Source organism: Fonticula alba (assembly GCF_000388065.1).
Source record: "Fonticula alba strain ATCC 38817 unplaced genomic scaffold supercont2.1, whole genome shotgun sequence".
In the NCBI taxonomy this organism is placed as follows: domain Eukaryota; order Rotosphaerida; family Fonticulaceae; genus Fonticula; species Fonticula alba.
The window spans coordinates 4695398-4708499 of NW_009242971.1; the positions used below are offsets into that span (position 1 = coordinate 4695398).

General features: G+C 66.4%; 4 protein-coding genes across 4 annotated transcripts in view; 1 reads left to right on the top strand and 3 right to left on the bottom strand.

The window, feature by feature from the left end:
* H696_01006 (hypothetical protein) overlaps positions 1–185 on the bottom strand; it is a 2414-nt gene extending 2229 nt beyond the window's left edge. The window contains exon 1 of the mRNA XM_009494893.1: positions 27–185. Coding sequence (XP_009493168.1) covers positions 27–162 — 136 coding nt within the window. The 5' untranslated portion in view covers positions 163–185. The remainder of the gene's footprint in view (positions 1–26) is intronic.
* Positions 186–4601: 4416 nt separating this feature from the next.
* Positions 4602–5210, bottom strand: H696_01007 (hypothetical protein). Its single transcript, XM_009494894.1, has 2 exons — positions 5065–5210; positions 4602–4930 (listed from the first exon to the last, which is right to left on the bottom strand). The coding sequence occupies exons 1-2, from the start codon at positions 5101–5103 to the stop codon at positions 4631–4633; spliced, it is 339 nt and encodes a 112-aa protein (XP_009493169.1). The 5' UTR covers positions 5104–5210; the 3' UTR covers positions 4602–4630.
* Positions 5211–6585: 1375 nt separating this feature from the next.
* H696_01008 (hypothetical protein) lies at positions 6586–8572 on the top strand. Its single transcript, XM_009494895.1, has one exon. It carries the CDS (start codon positions 7234–7236, stop codon positions 7858–7860), a length of 627 nt encoding a protein of 208 aa, XP_009493170.1. The 5' UTR covers positions 6586–7233; the 3' UTR covers positions 7861–8572.
* A 202-nt stretch (positions 8573–8774) lies between these two features.
* On the bottom strand, positions 8775–9586 carry H696_01009 (hypothetical protein). The gene has a single exon (XM_009494896.1). It carries the CDS (start codon positions 9393–9395, stop codon positions 9018–9020), a length of 378 nt encoding a protein of 125 aa, XP_009493171.1. The 5' UTR covers positions 9396–9586; the 3' UTR covers positions 8775–9017.
* Positions 9587–13102: the final 3516 nt, after the last annotated feature.

Consider the following 13102-nt stretch of genomic DNA (forward strand, 5'->3'; position numbering starts at 1 on the left):
GGGGGGGCCGTGCGTCGGTCCCGTACCGGGGCCATTGCAGTTGGCGCTGATGGGCCGGGGGGGCTGCTGTGCGCGCGCGAGGCCCAGAATAACCGAGGCGGCGAGGAGTAGAAGGCCCGGGAGGAGGCGCCAGCCCGGGCGCCGGCGCTCGAGAGGGGGCATGTGCTTGGTGAGGGTTGAGAGGGGGGCGCTTTACTTTTGGCCGAGGGGGCTGGGAGGGGGGGGGAGGAGCAGGGCGAGGCGGGTGGGGATAGAAAGGCGGGTTGGTGACATATGGCCCAGGCCAGCACGTCAACAAGTGAGGGGAGGGGCACTTATATGGCGGCGGCAAGCGGGAGCCAGGGCGGCGCGGTTGTGAGTGTGGGCTGGGACCGTGTGCAGCCGGGAGGAGGGGCAGCGCGTGGCGGGTGTGCGTCGGGGTCGGGCCGTTGGCGGGAGGGTGCGGCGCGTCCGGGGCGCGCTTGGCACGAGGCCGGGCCCCCTGGGGAGCGGGCCCCCGGCGCGGACGGCCCGAGCATGCGGCGGGAGGGGTCGTCGAACCGGGAACACGGCCAGGAAGGAGGGGCGTGCGGAACAAGTGCAACGGGGGCAGGCCGCCGACCGAATGGTACGGCGCGTGTGTGTGTGTGTGTGCGCGCGCCAGTGGGGGACATGCGCCGGGGAGCGGAGGAGCCAGGCCCAAAGCAAGGGACAGCCTCGCGCGCGGGTGCGCCTCTCACGCCCGCCCGGGCCCCTTTGCCCCGGGGCACCTCCCAACACCTCGGGCACCGGCGGCCATCTTCCCGGCATCGTGCGAGACGAGGGTGCATGCAAGAAGCAGCGGGGAGACGGGTCTCGGTGACAGGGGTGCGTCACCAGGTGCGATCCAGGGCCCTCGGTCACCAGGGCCCATGGGCGACGTTTGGATAGGGGCCGCCAGCACCTGGCCGACCTCCAGCCCCCGCGCCCCCCAGGGCGTGGCGGGGGGCGGGGCAGGGCCGGATGCGCCGGGTGCTTTGTGATTGCGCACCGACCGGCGAGAGGCCGGGCGCGGGCGAGAGGCACGGAGCGTCCGGGAGACCTGGTGGAATCCCCCTTCGGGCTGGTCCCCCGCGTCCCAGGCACGCGCCGCCCACGACAGAGGGGGCGAGCCGGCCCAACAGGGGGGCCACTGTCACCCGATTGGTGGCCGTGATCTGGAATATCAGAACATATATTGTTGGCAGGTCGCCCTTTTATGGCGTGCCCATCGCGTGCCCCATGCGCCCGGGGGGCGCCTCCATTCGATCCCCCCCTTGGACATTCCCCGCGGCGCTGGCGGCTGGCCGGCCGCGCAAAAGGGCAGCCTGGCCCAGTCCCGGGAGGGGGGGTGCTGGCTTGTTGTCCCGGGTGCGCTTGGAACGGGGCAGGGGCCACGTTGGCATGTATCGTGCGCCCCATCGGGGGGCGTGAGTGCGGTACGCTCGGGCGCATCCTGGCAACTGTTGCGAGGGGCCCCCGAGGCGGGGGGGGGGGGGGGGGGGGGGGGGGGGTTGGGCCCTGTGCTGAGCGTTCGAGTCTCATGGTGGAGTCCTTCCTGCGCGTGGGTGCCCCGCCCTCCCCGGCCACCCCAGCGCCACTGGTGCCCGCAGGCACGCCCCTGTGAAGTAGGACGGGTGACCCCATTCCGGCGGGGGGTGGCCGAGGAGTGCGAGGGGCCGGCGGCGGTCCGGGCTGATGGAGCGCCAGGGGAGCATGCATCAGTCTCGGCAGGTAGCGAACGCCCAATGGCCATGGTTGGGCAGTGGGCAAAGCCGGGCGCGCGCGGGGCCAAGTGCCGGACGACGGGACATGCGTGCCGGTCCGGCTGTTGACCCGGCGGCTGAGCGGCACAATAGGATGCCAAGAATCGGTAGGTGGAACAGGAAGGGGGAGTGTGTCCTCCGGGATCCGGGACACCTCCCCGGCCGTGGCAGGGACCCCCGAATCGGAGGGCCCTTCCGCCGCGCAAGTGCTGGGCGACACCAGGGGCCAGACGCGCCACGCATCCAATGGCCCTGCAATCCGTCCCTGAGGCCGGGAGATGGCGGTGGGCCAGAATGAAGCATGTGGACCCGGCCGGCTCGGGCCACCCGCAGCAGGTGGGCGAGTGGCCAGCCACCCCGGCCGGGGGCTTCTTTGTGGGTTTGCTCGCGCCCTTGTCGGCGACATGCGAATCGAGCGGCCTCTTGGCTGCCCCGCGGCAGGGTAACGGTGGCCCTCGTCGCATGGCCGGAAAGTCGGGCGGTATTTTCCTCGGTGTGTGCCGAGAGGCACCCTCGTCGTTGAGCCGTACGAGGAGGGGCCGCGGCCGGCGAGAGCATGCTCGACGGAGATGCTGACCATGGTCGACGGGGCATCCAAGCTGAGATCAACGCGGCGGCGCTCGCTCAGGCCACAAAACGAGGAGCCCACGAAGGCCAAGGGGTCCGAAGGAGGTATCCCCAAAGGGGAGCCTCTGCTGCATGTGCACTTCCCCTCCGGAGGGCCCTCACCGCCGGGGGACCCATGCCCGGAGAGTGCCGCATTTGAAGGCTCAAGACGGCCGAGGGCGAGTCGGCGTCTTGAATGCCGGAGCACCGCCGCCCATGTGGCGCCCGCTGCCATGGTGGCTGTGTCGATGCATGGGACGCAGGGGACAGCGCCGGCCCAGTCACTGGGCACACTGAAAAACCGAGCCTGACGTATGGCATCTTCGTTCGGCGGAACCGCAACCGGCATCCGCGGGCAAGGAAATGGGCCAACCCAGTGGACATGTCGGCCCTGGGCGGGGGGGGGGGGCATCCAGCCGAAGCGTGCTCCGGCTACCGAGCGCGTTGACGTCTCGCCCGTCGAGAGGCCTAGCGGGGCGGCAGTCGATACGGGACCTGGCACCCGGTCGCCGCCGGGGGCAGGAGGTGACACGTTATTCGGCAGCCCCGTCGAGGGGGGGGAGGGCCTCGCCCGAAGGCCGGTCGCAGTGGGGCCTCCACTACGGCCACGGCCACCTGTTCTTGGCGATGTCGGAATTGCATGTGGGTCGCTGCCTGACGGCCGGATGATCCTGGCCTCACATCTCCTTCTGGGGTGGCTTCTTTCTGGCATATCCGAGTGTGCGAATGCCCCGGGAGCATGGGGCCCGGAGAGAGTCTGTGCGTGGGTCAGGCTCCATGCGCTGCAGGGCGCGGAGACAGCTTGGCAGTGGATTGGTACTTTCGCCGGCTGGGCCGGGGCAGCCGACGGCAAGGGCCATTGCCGAAGGGTCGGACTGATGTCTCGGCCTATGTACTCGCCGTGTGCCAGGGGTCGCCGCGCGGCATCATGGCAGGCCCTCGGCATCCATGCTCCCGGGCGACGTCAAGGGCACTTCGCTGCCTGCGCTTGTCAATTCGCAAAGGTGGTGCACAAACGTCGGGGACAGCTCGATGCCCGCACCCGACCCCAGAGGGGCCGGGATTCGCCGGAAGACGGCAAGAGCGAGCAGGACCGAAACGAATCCCTGGTCAAATCGCCCGCTGGATGGGAGGGCGATGCGCACGCGGCCAAGAGAGGGAAGGCCGAGGGAAAGTGATGAGGGACATCCGAGGGATGTCCGGTGACAATAATGTGACCCCGGTAGAAGGGGGCCTCTCCGTGGGCGACATCAGACTTGGCTCACGGGGACGGAGAATAAGCACTCTAAACATTACCCTTCAAAAGGACACCGATCAATAAAAAAAAACTCGATAACCACAGTCCGAGAGCTGTGCGAGGAAAAAAAAACATGCGATCTCGGCACACGGTGCACCACCTCCCCCAGGCGAGGGAATCCAACCAAGGCCCGCATGTGCGGCCCGCTGTGCTACGGGGACAAAAACCCCATCTGGCCCGGGCGCCAGTCTGAGGGGGTGTGCGGGGTTGGTGCGCCGAGGCCGAAGGCTTTCTTTGCCTCGTACCTGTCGGCGGCCCTCTGCCGGCCGGTGGTCTTCGGTTTCTCGGTTGCCACACGGCCCGAGCAGCACGGACACGGGTCCCTCGATGGAGCATGCGCCGCTGGGAGTGCGCATCGTGCAAGGGGGCACGGCCGTCGACCCGCCGGGCTGCTTGCCATCACCCAGGCGGCGACCCGGCAGTCGGGACTCCTCCTGGCTCTGACGGGAATCTTTCTCTGGAACCCGGCACAGGTGCGCCAAGGGCGAGGCGTCTCGGAGCTGGGGCGGGCCAAGGACGCGACCGCCGGTCGCACCGGGGGAGACCCATGGACACGGCGTCCGGGGGGGGTCTCGCAGGCCGCGGTGCACCGAGTCGGCCAGAGGGCCGGATAGGCCGCGGGAGCTCGGGGCGCCGTGCGCGGTGCGGCGGGCGCCTGGGGCGGGTGGCCGGCCGATGTACACATCTCACTCGACAGGGTCGGCATGTGCGCACTGTGCGTGCGGGGTCTCGCCCGGCCGGTGGCTTTCCCTTTTCTTGTGCGCGGCATCCGGCTGTGAGCGGCCATGTGCTGTTGGCCGGGAAGGGAGAAGACAGGCTCTCCAGCAGGCCGGTGGCCGGTTGGTCCCTCGCGTGGATCCCCATTGTTCCCTCCCGGGGCATCTTCATTGTTCTACCCCGGGGCATCTGCATTGCTCTGCACCGGGGCATCTGCATTGCTCTACACCGCGGCATCTGCATTGTTCTATCCCGGTGTCGGGGCCCGGCTCGCTGGCACGCCCGGCGGGCATTGCGGTTGAGGGCAAGGCCCGTGGTTTGGGGATGAACAGACGCCCGGCATGCCGGTCAGGGCCGGATCACAGGCGACACGACGGCCGGCGTGCACCTGGGACGGGGGCGGCTCCTGTCGCCTGAAGCTCAAGATGGCAGTTCTGATTGCCCACCGGCGGCCAGCACGGGTCCTCCTCGCGCTCTTTTCCTTCCTGCCAGCTGCATGCGTACTGGGACTCGGCCTTCCACATGGGGGCCAGCCGATGTGGCGGACCTGACACGAGGCAATCGAGGGTGGCCGAGGACGTGGCGCGGGGGGGATTCCCCCACGGTGGAGTGTGGTCATTCGTCGTGTGTCATTACGTTATGCATGTGTGTGCATTTGTGTGTATGCTCGTGACTACGTACGCTGGGTGTGTGCATGGATCGGCACTTGGGTGGACACATGGCCGAGACCGTGCTTGTTGCCCAGTCCCTGGCCGATACATACCGTGGCTATGGGTGCCGGTTGGGGGGACTTTGCGCCCCAGCGATCGCTGGCCAGCAGGCGAGTGGCAACCTGTTGGAACCAGGCCCGCCAGGCGGTTGGGCCGGTGGGGCGTGCTCTCGGCCTTTTCGGCTGTTCCAAATTCGGTGCCATGTACATGCATGTGTTTCTCCGCCTCCTTGACCGCAAAGTAGTCCCCCATCCGGCTCGCGGCAGGGGCACGCCCAAAAGTGCCCTCGGCCGGGCATCGCCCGCGGTATTCGAGTGCCAGGCCAACAGGATGGCGCAACATCGCGTCCACAGGCGATCCGAGAGCATGGTGCTCCCTCTCGCTTTTGCCCATGCGAGCGCCCCGGTCTGGCGCGGCTATCCCAGCCATGGCGTTGAGCAGCTCGGGGCGATGCGCGGCCTGGCATCTCCATGGCCGGACATATGTCACCCTCGCGCAACGAGGCGACTTCGAGCACGCTGGCCTGCTTTGAAGGTTGCTTGGCGGCATTGTCGGCGGTGGGAGGACGTCGATGGCAGTCGCCGGGGGGGGGGGGGGGGGGAGTTTCCATGGAGAAAGGGGCTGGCTGGGCGTGATGGCTGGTTCTATGGTGCCGAGGAGCCGGAGCCGGAGGAAGGGCCGAGGGAGGCTTGCGCGCGCTTTCCGTTCCCGAGCATGGCTTGACGGGCAGCAGTGTGCGCTCAAATCGAGCCGGACAGCGTGCGAATATGTGCCCATGGCCAGAGTGCCATGCGTTGATGTGAACAGAGATGCCAATCGAGAAGTTATGGCGGGTTTTATAATGTGGGATAATGCGAACCCAACAACCAACGCATGGGCCTGTGATATGGCGGCCCTTTGTCGGTTCTTGCTTGATGCACCTCGGCCTGTGTCTGTCGACGTCCGCTGGTTGGGCGTGGACGATCAGGATATAGCTATCAGCATCGGGCGCGTGCATGTGCTGGCTCTTCATCCACAATAACCTCCCTCCCCCTCCTCCGCTGCTCCTCTGCTCCGTTGCTCCTCTGCTCCATTGCTCCTCGGGTTTCTCCTGTCTGCATTGTCTTTTTCTGCTACCCACGAACATTTGTGCATGTGAATCGCCTCACCAACCGGTCGAGCTTGCCCGAATCGCGGGGCCGGGTTTTCTTCGGGGCCGGGCTTCCCCGGACGGCTGATTGGGTCGGGTTCTCGAGCGGGCCGGCCGTCCTTCGACGGTTTGAATGGGGCCTGTTCTACTGGGCCTCGTCGAGGACGTCTCTCCCGGGTCATGCCCAGCGCATGCTCGGAATCCATGGATGGGCTCTACTCCGATGTTCCGATCACTAACGCTCTGCCTGTTTGTGAGTGGTGTGTCGGTCGCCCGCAGCATCCGGGGCTCTTGTGGTTTCTCTCAGCCTCCCCGTTGAGTCTCTCTCTCCCTCTGTATGTGTTTTCGCGTCAGCGCGCGTCTGCGCGGGTGCGGGGATCAGGGGGGGGGGGGGACGCCCTGGGCATGAAGGATTAGCGTCTCGGTCCTGGGGATATGCTGCCGTGCGCTTCTTGATGAGTCAGCAACTCGGCTTGAAGTGGGTGCGCGGCAAGTGACATTGGCCATAACTTATGGTTGTTTAGCAGGGCTCCGAGGGGAGGCCTTGGAGCAGCTGCTCACAGGCCTGGCTGGTACTTCAGCGAGACGATGGCACGCGCCTCCCCAGGCAGCGGCGAAGGTCTTCGCTGGTGGGCGGCTCCCCCGGAAGGAGCCTCCGCTTATGGGCAACGGCTTCGGCCGAGAGGCCGGCCTGAAAGCCTCGCGCATGCACGTGCCCTTCCTTCTTCCCGGGATCGGTGGCCGCATGGCCGCCACCTTGCAGCCGGACTCCTCCCGACGCGAATGCCGCTCAGAGGTCAAGCCGTGTCATGGCAGCCCGGCACGCGCCATTCGCGGCCCAGCAAGTGAGTTGGCTTTGCCCATCCAGGGCATCGACCACACTGCAGTGCCGAGCCCCGTGCCTCACCAGGCCAGAGCAGTGTGCTCCAAGAGGGCACAGAACCTCCGGGACACCGGACGCCAGGCAGACAGGGCCTGGTTCCCGCGACTACACCGTCCTATCTCGGTCGAATGGCATGTTCTTCACGCTCTGCTGCTTGTGTTGCTCTGCTTCCCGTCCCTTTGCCACGCCGGTGGTGGTTTACCGAAACCCCAGGGGGGGCAACCTGGCGGATGTGTGCCTTCGAGCGAAGGAGATTGTGGAAGACTGCGGTGCGCCGAACGCCCGGGCGTCCGCCTCCCCCGGGCGGGTATACCCTCATCCAGCCGGCCCTGTGCCGGTGGACAACCATCCCGGCAGATCTACACGTAGCCCATTGGATAATCCATCGCCCAGGAGGCCCAGCCGTGCGGGCCCTGCTGTCGGGCTGTTTTTTTTGGTGGGATGGCTGGGCAGCGGCTCCCGGGACCCACCCCCCCCGATGCACGGAAGGCCCCATGCCCGGGCGGTGGCAGAAAGGGGTATGCCAGCCGCGCCGCGGCGGTGATCAGAGTCGTATGTCCTGTGAGAGACGGCGTGGAACTGTCGCTTGTCTAATGTTGGTCGCGTTCGAGCCCCCGGAATTGCTTTCTCGCCAGCGGAAAGCCAAGGGGCGAAGTGAAGTGGTGGCAGGGAGGCTGCCGTCCACTTTCCAGCGGCCGGCGAGGAGCTCGGGGCCCGTCATTTCTGATGGCGTGGGACGCATCCGTCGACAGTAGAAGGTCGCCTTTTATGCTGGCTGGCCCGGATTCTCGCGCGAGTGGCGTATCCGCACCCCCCTCCTGTGCCTCTGTCCGCGGATGTGGATTTTTCGGCGCCCGGGGGACAGCTCTTCGACCTTGTCGAAGCGCTGGGGATCCCACCCGCGGGCCGAGGGATGGCTCTGCACGTGTGCCGCGCCTCCTCGCGCCGCACGCACACGCCGGACGCGCTGTGGCCACACGTACAACGTGGTGCCTGCCTCCTCATCTACGCGCGGTTGTAGGTGTGCCCTGTCAGTTGTGCCGGCGCGCAGGTATTCGATGGATGTAATGGCACTAGCTGCCTGCTTGGCTCTTTTCTCTCCTTCCCCCCACACAAACGCAAACGCCGGCACACGCTGTGGGTCGCTGGGTGGCATCTTCCCCCTGCGCTGCTCTTTCTTGGCGTCCGGACTCATTGCCGCCACCAGCAAGCCGGTCAATTGGTGCGCCGGGGACCTGCCGGGTGGAGGCTCTGCAGCGGGCGGGGCATGCATTTTAGGCGGTTATTTCTGCTGGGTATGTGTCTGGGAGGGGGAGGACCTTCACGGGGCGATCCTGACGGGCAACTGACGAGTGACAGCCCGGCCCTTCGGGAGTCCCGACACCTTGCCTGGGGGCTGGCCCGGCGCCCATGCTTGGGCTGTCTCGAAGGGAGGGAGGCCTCCCGTGCGGTTGCCCGTGCTCTGTGTGTCTGCGCTTGTGGGGCGTGTGTTGTCATTGTCGGGGCGTCGGGGATGACGTCGGGGGAGGCCTGGAGCAGGAGGGCAAGGCTTGCTGGCAGATGTGCGTTCTTTGAGATCTGAGGCGCATGAAGTCGCGGGTTGCACACGGTGCCAGGGGACCGGTCGGTGGCCTGATCGGGATGCTATGGGTGGGTAGTCTGATGTGTGTGTGCGTGTGTGTGTGTATATATTTGTGTGTCTATGTGTGTGTGTACAGCAACAGGGCCACCTCGATCTCGCGAGGGGGGGCCCCGGACTGCGAGGAATGGGCCCCCCGTGGCCCGAGGGGTGCGCCGACTACCACCTGGAGCGGTGCCAAAGGAGCCTGATCTGCGGGCCAATGCCGATTGTCTGGGGTGGCGCGAGCGGGTGAGCACCGGAGCTCGTGCGACAGCGATCCGCCGGCATCTTTCAGCGGGATCTTCTCTCCTGGACCCGGGGTGGAGGTGGCTTGCACGGTGTCAGCTTCACCGAAAGGCGGCGCGAGTTCGAGGTCTTTGCGCGTGGCTTGGACGGAGGGTGTGACGTGCGCACGTAAGGGCCCCATGCCCGAAGGAAGGGAGAATGGTCCAAGTCTCTTCTTCTCTGGTGACGGGGCCAAGAAGGCAAGGGGCGAGAAGCCGTGCGCATTGCCGGACTACGGTGTGCTTCGAGGCCCGCGAGGCCTCCGCTCCGGCGGGAAAGATAAAAGCCGAGCCGGACGCTCCGAGCGGGGAAGCCTCGGCGAGGGGCCAGGGAAGGGCCGCACTTCGGGCGGTGCAAGGCTCGGACCACACCTTCAGGTGGCATGTCGGGGCAGCCGTGTGCGCGTGTGTGTCACCAGCTGTGGCCGGTAGATGTGCATTGGTCCGAGGATGACCCTGTGGGACCGGTCCCGGGTGCGCGATCAGGGTGGGGGAGCAGAGGCAAGGTCAAGGATCGGGAGGTACAGGGAGAAGGGAGCGAGGAGAACGGTGGCCACCGAGTTGCTGGGGGGGTCTTTTCATCAGGGAGGAGAGAGCGAGCGAGGGGCCCGGCCTGCTGAGGCCCGACCGAAGGCGGTAGGTGCCTCCCGAAGTCCAGTGGTAAGGCCGCGGCAGCTGTCAACGTATCAGGGGGCTCGGAATGGCCCCCACTGGCAGTGACCGGAGAATCCCGCCCGCGGCGGCGGCGGTGGCGGCAACTGGAGATGCCTGGGGCGACCAAGGGAGTGGAGTGTTTTCGAGCCCGGGGTTGGAATGTCAAGGCCCGGCAACCCCCTCAGTTGGGCGGCTGGGGGAGGGGCGCGGCGTCAACGTAGGCGAGCCTGGTCCCCGCGTCCGGGGAAACAGACGCCGGTCTTCTGGCCGGTCGGGGTAGATTCCAGGATGCCTCACCGGGGGGAGGACGCGCATGCAAACTCACACAGACACACACACACACACACATTTACAGACGCGAATGTGCAGGCAAAACAAGTAGGCTCAAACGTGGATCAGGTGGGGTTTTATTGAGGGGCGTCTTTGCTGCGGGAGATGTCGCAGGAGAGTCGACGCAAGACCTTCAGGTTGGTCCGGGAATTGACTCACCTGGCGAGTTAGACCCTGTTACGGGGGAGGGCGGCGTGGGTGACGGTGCCGGGGATGCTGCAGCAGTCAATGCCGTAGCCAGGCGGACAGGCGCGAAGGCGGCACGTCCCATTGGTGCAGAGGGGGCAGTTACCGCCGCAGCGGATGCAGGGCGGGCAGCGACGGCGACCAGTCGGCTTGGGGGGCATTTTTCGGTGCAGAAGGAGAAGCCTCGGAGCTGGTGAGGCGGAGGGGAGAGGGGCGAGAGCGAGGCGAGAGGGGCACGGGAGGATGAAAAGTTGCTGGAGGTGGGACAACATCGGCTCCTTATATAGGGTCGCGCATGGGCTTGGGCAAGAGGGCCTGCATGCAAGTGGCCATGGGCAACTCGCACACATGCAGGTAAACGGAAATGCATACAGACACGCATATAGACACGCATACGGGCGCGCATACGGGCGCGCATACGGGCGCGCATACGGGCGCGCATGCGGGCACGCTTACGGGCGCGCTTACGGGCGCGCTTACGGGCACGCATACGGGCGCGCTTACGGGGTAGATGATGGCCAGGGCCATAATTGCAAGGCTGACCGTCCCCTCTCTCAGCCACGCACATGCACACATATGCTCATTTGCATACTCGCACATAAGCCGCTGCGCTAACGCACCGCCAAATCCGCCCAGATAAGCTTCCACGCACGCTCCGGCACTGACGCCCGGAAAGTGGTCCCTCTTGAAGGCCCCCGGATATCGCGCGGGTACCCATCGGGCTGCTCTGCGTGTCGCCCCTCCCCCGACCGGTCGGGGCTTCCAAGGCCGCCTCCGAATTCGGCCTCCGCGCCCTGGCCCCCGGACGCGCCCCAATTTTCCTTCCCCCACGCCAGGTCCCGCTCAGCTGGCCTCCTTGCGGGCGCGACCCCCCTGCCAGGAGGAGAAGCCTGCCTGCGTCATCCTGGCCCCGACCCGGGCAGCGCCCGACCGTCCTGGGGCTGTCCAATATTTCCCTCACAGCCGGGATGGCGAGGCCCCCACTCTAGGCTGGGCTGAGTGGATTACCCCTGCGCCCTCGGTGCCTCTACTCATCCCAGGCCGCTCATGCTGCCCGGTTATTCGCCTGCCCGAAGGGGGTCGACGGTTCGCCTCTTCGCCGGGGACACGTTCCGGCGCAGGAATGCTGGACTCGGGCCTCGACTGAAGGAGGGGAGGGGGTCATCCCTCCGCCAGCCACACAGGAGGGCGGCCAAGCTGCCGGCGGGAGTGAAAGTGCCGGCCAGCCAAAATACCCCACCACCCTGAAAATGCCGGGTGTCGGGGGAGGCACGACGCCAAGCGTGTCGGAGGGCGCCTCCGTGCTGGCCTGCCGACTCGAACTATGGCGGTGCGTGAGGCGGGGCGTGCTGAGGCTGAAGCCACGTTTTGGGCCTGAGCAATATGGGCCCGCTGAATGGTGTCGGCACGCACCTGTGGCTCTGGAGCTGGAGGTGTGTCGGCGGCTGGTGATGGCCGCAGTGGAGGCAGGAGGGCAGACGCTCAGCATGTGCAGACCGCAGGGAGGACCCGGCGAGAGTTTCTTCCCGCCGGGTCCTTCACTTGCGCCCGCAATCTCGCCTGTCGCCGAAGTGACGCGTGCTCCCTGGGCCTGAGTGCCAGTGAGGCCTCCGGCAGCTCGGGAGATGACACGAATGAGATCCTCCGGCGGGCATGTCTCGCGTGTGCACCCCCTGAATGAGAGGCCAGGGGGCCTGTGATCGGTCCGACCCGGATGAGTACGGGCTCTCGATCCTCTGGCCTCGGATGAGGCACAACCATCGAAGAGTATGCTCAAAGCCCTTCGGCTTCAGCGGAGAATGAGGCGAACTCTGTGGGTGGGTCTTGTGGGTGGTATTGGGTGCCAGCATGCAGGGGCGGTGGCCCGGGGGGACGCGGACCGATGCACCAGCGGTGCCAGGGGTCCCTGCGGGTTGGAGACCAGCAAGGGAGTTTGGAGCGATGGCTGCCCTTGTGCGGTGTCTCCCCTCGACCGACGGGAGGGAGGGGGAGATTGGCTGCATTCTTGTCTGTCAACGAGGGTGGGCCGCCCCTCGGCCTCTCCCCGGCCAGAACGGGCCAGGTAAAACGCGGCCGGGATTCCGCCATCTTGACTGCCTCTACTCTGGGCCTTCAGCGCGGCAGAAGGGACAAGGGAGAACAAGCCAATACCAATAGAAGTGTCCCAGTGGATTGTCCGTCTCTCGCGTGAGCAGCCCCTCCCGTGCCAGCTGGCCCTCCCGAGGAGAGATGGGCATTGGAAATGGGAGCACGGTCCCTCGCAGCCGAACACGCATGGCGAATGGCGATCGCCATCTTGGGCCCGCGCCACTCGAGGCGGAGCAAGGTGGAATCCCTCGGGACTCCGTAAATTGGACGACCTGCATCATTTCGAGCGCACGTGCCTGTTCTCGTGACGCGGTTAGCCCTCCGAAAGAGCCCCGCTCTGAGGCTTCCTCTCGAAGCCCCTTTGTTTGTATATTTCTCCCCTCAATCAACTTCGCGCTCTCCCCCGGTCGAGTTTTGCTGCTCCCTCTCTCCCTCCGAGTGACCGTGTATATTCTCGGGTCTGATACGCCCTCCTCTCACGAAACCCGAGGGGGGCCCAACCAGCGGCAAGGTCCCCGGTATGGCTTCCGACGGAGCGTCTCCCCTTTGATGGTAGGGTGGATATGTGGCTGCGCCCCGTTTTCAGGCAACGCGCAAGACGACCTACTTCCCCGGCTCGGGGACCGTTTGGTTCCGACGCATCCTGTGTGTTCCCCGGACTGTCAGCCTCAGTCTGCAGGTTCTCGCCCTTGGACCGCCCCGTCCGCCCTCCGCAACCACCGGTGACTGTGGACCTCCACTACCCTCCTTCTCCGGACATCAGTGGCTCTTTAGCCGCATACCGCCTTCACCCTCTTTTCCCCTCCCTCCTCAGCATGACACCCTACTTGGATC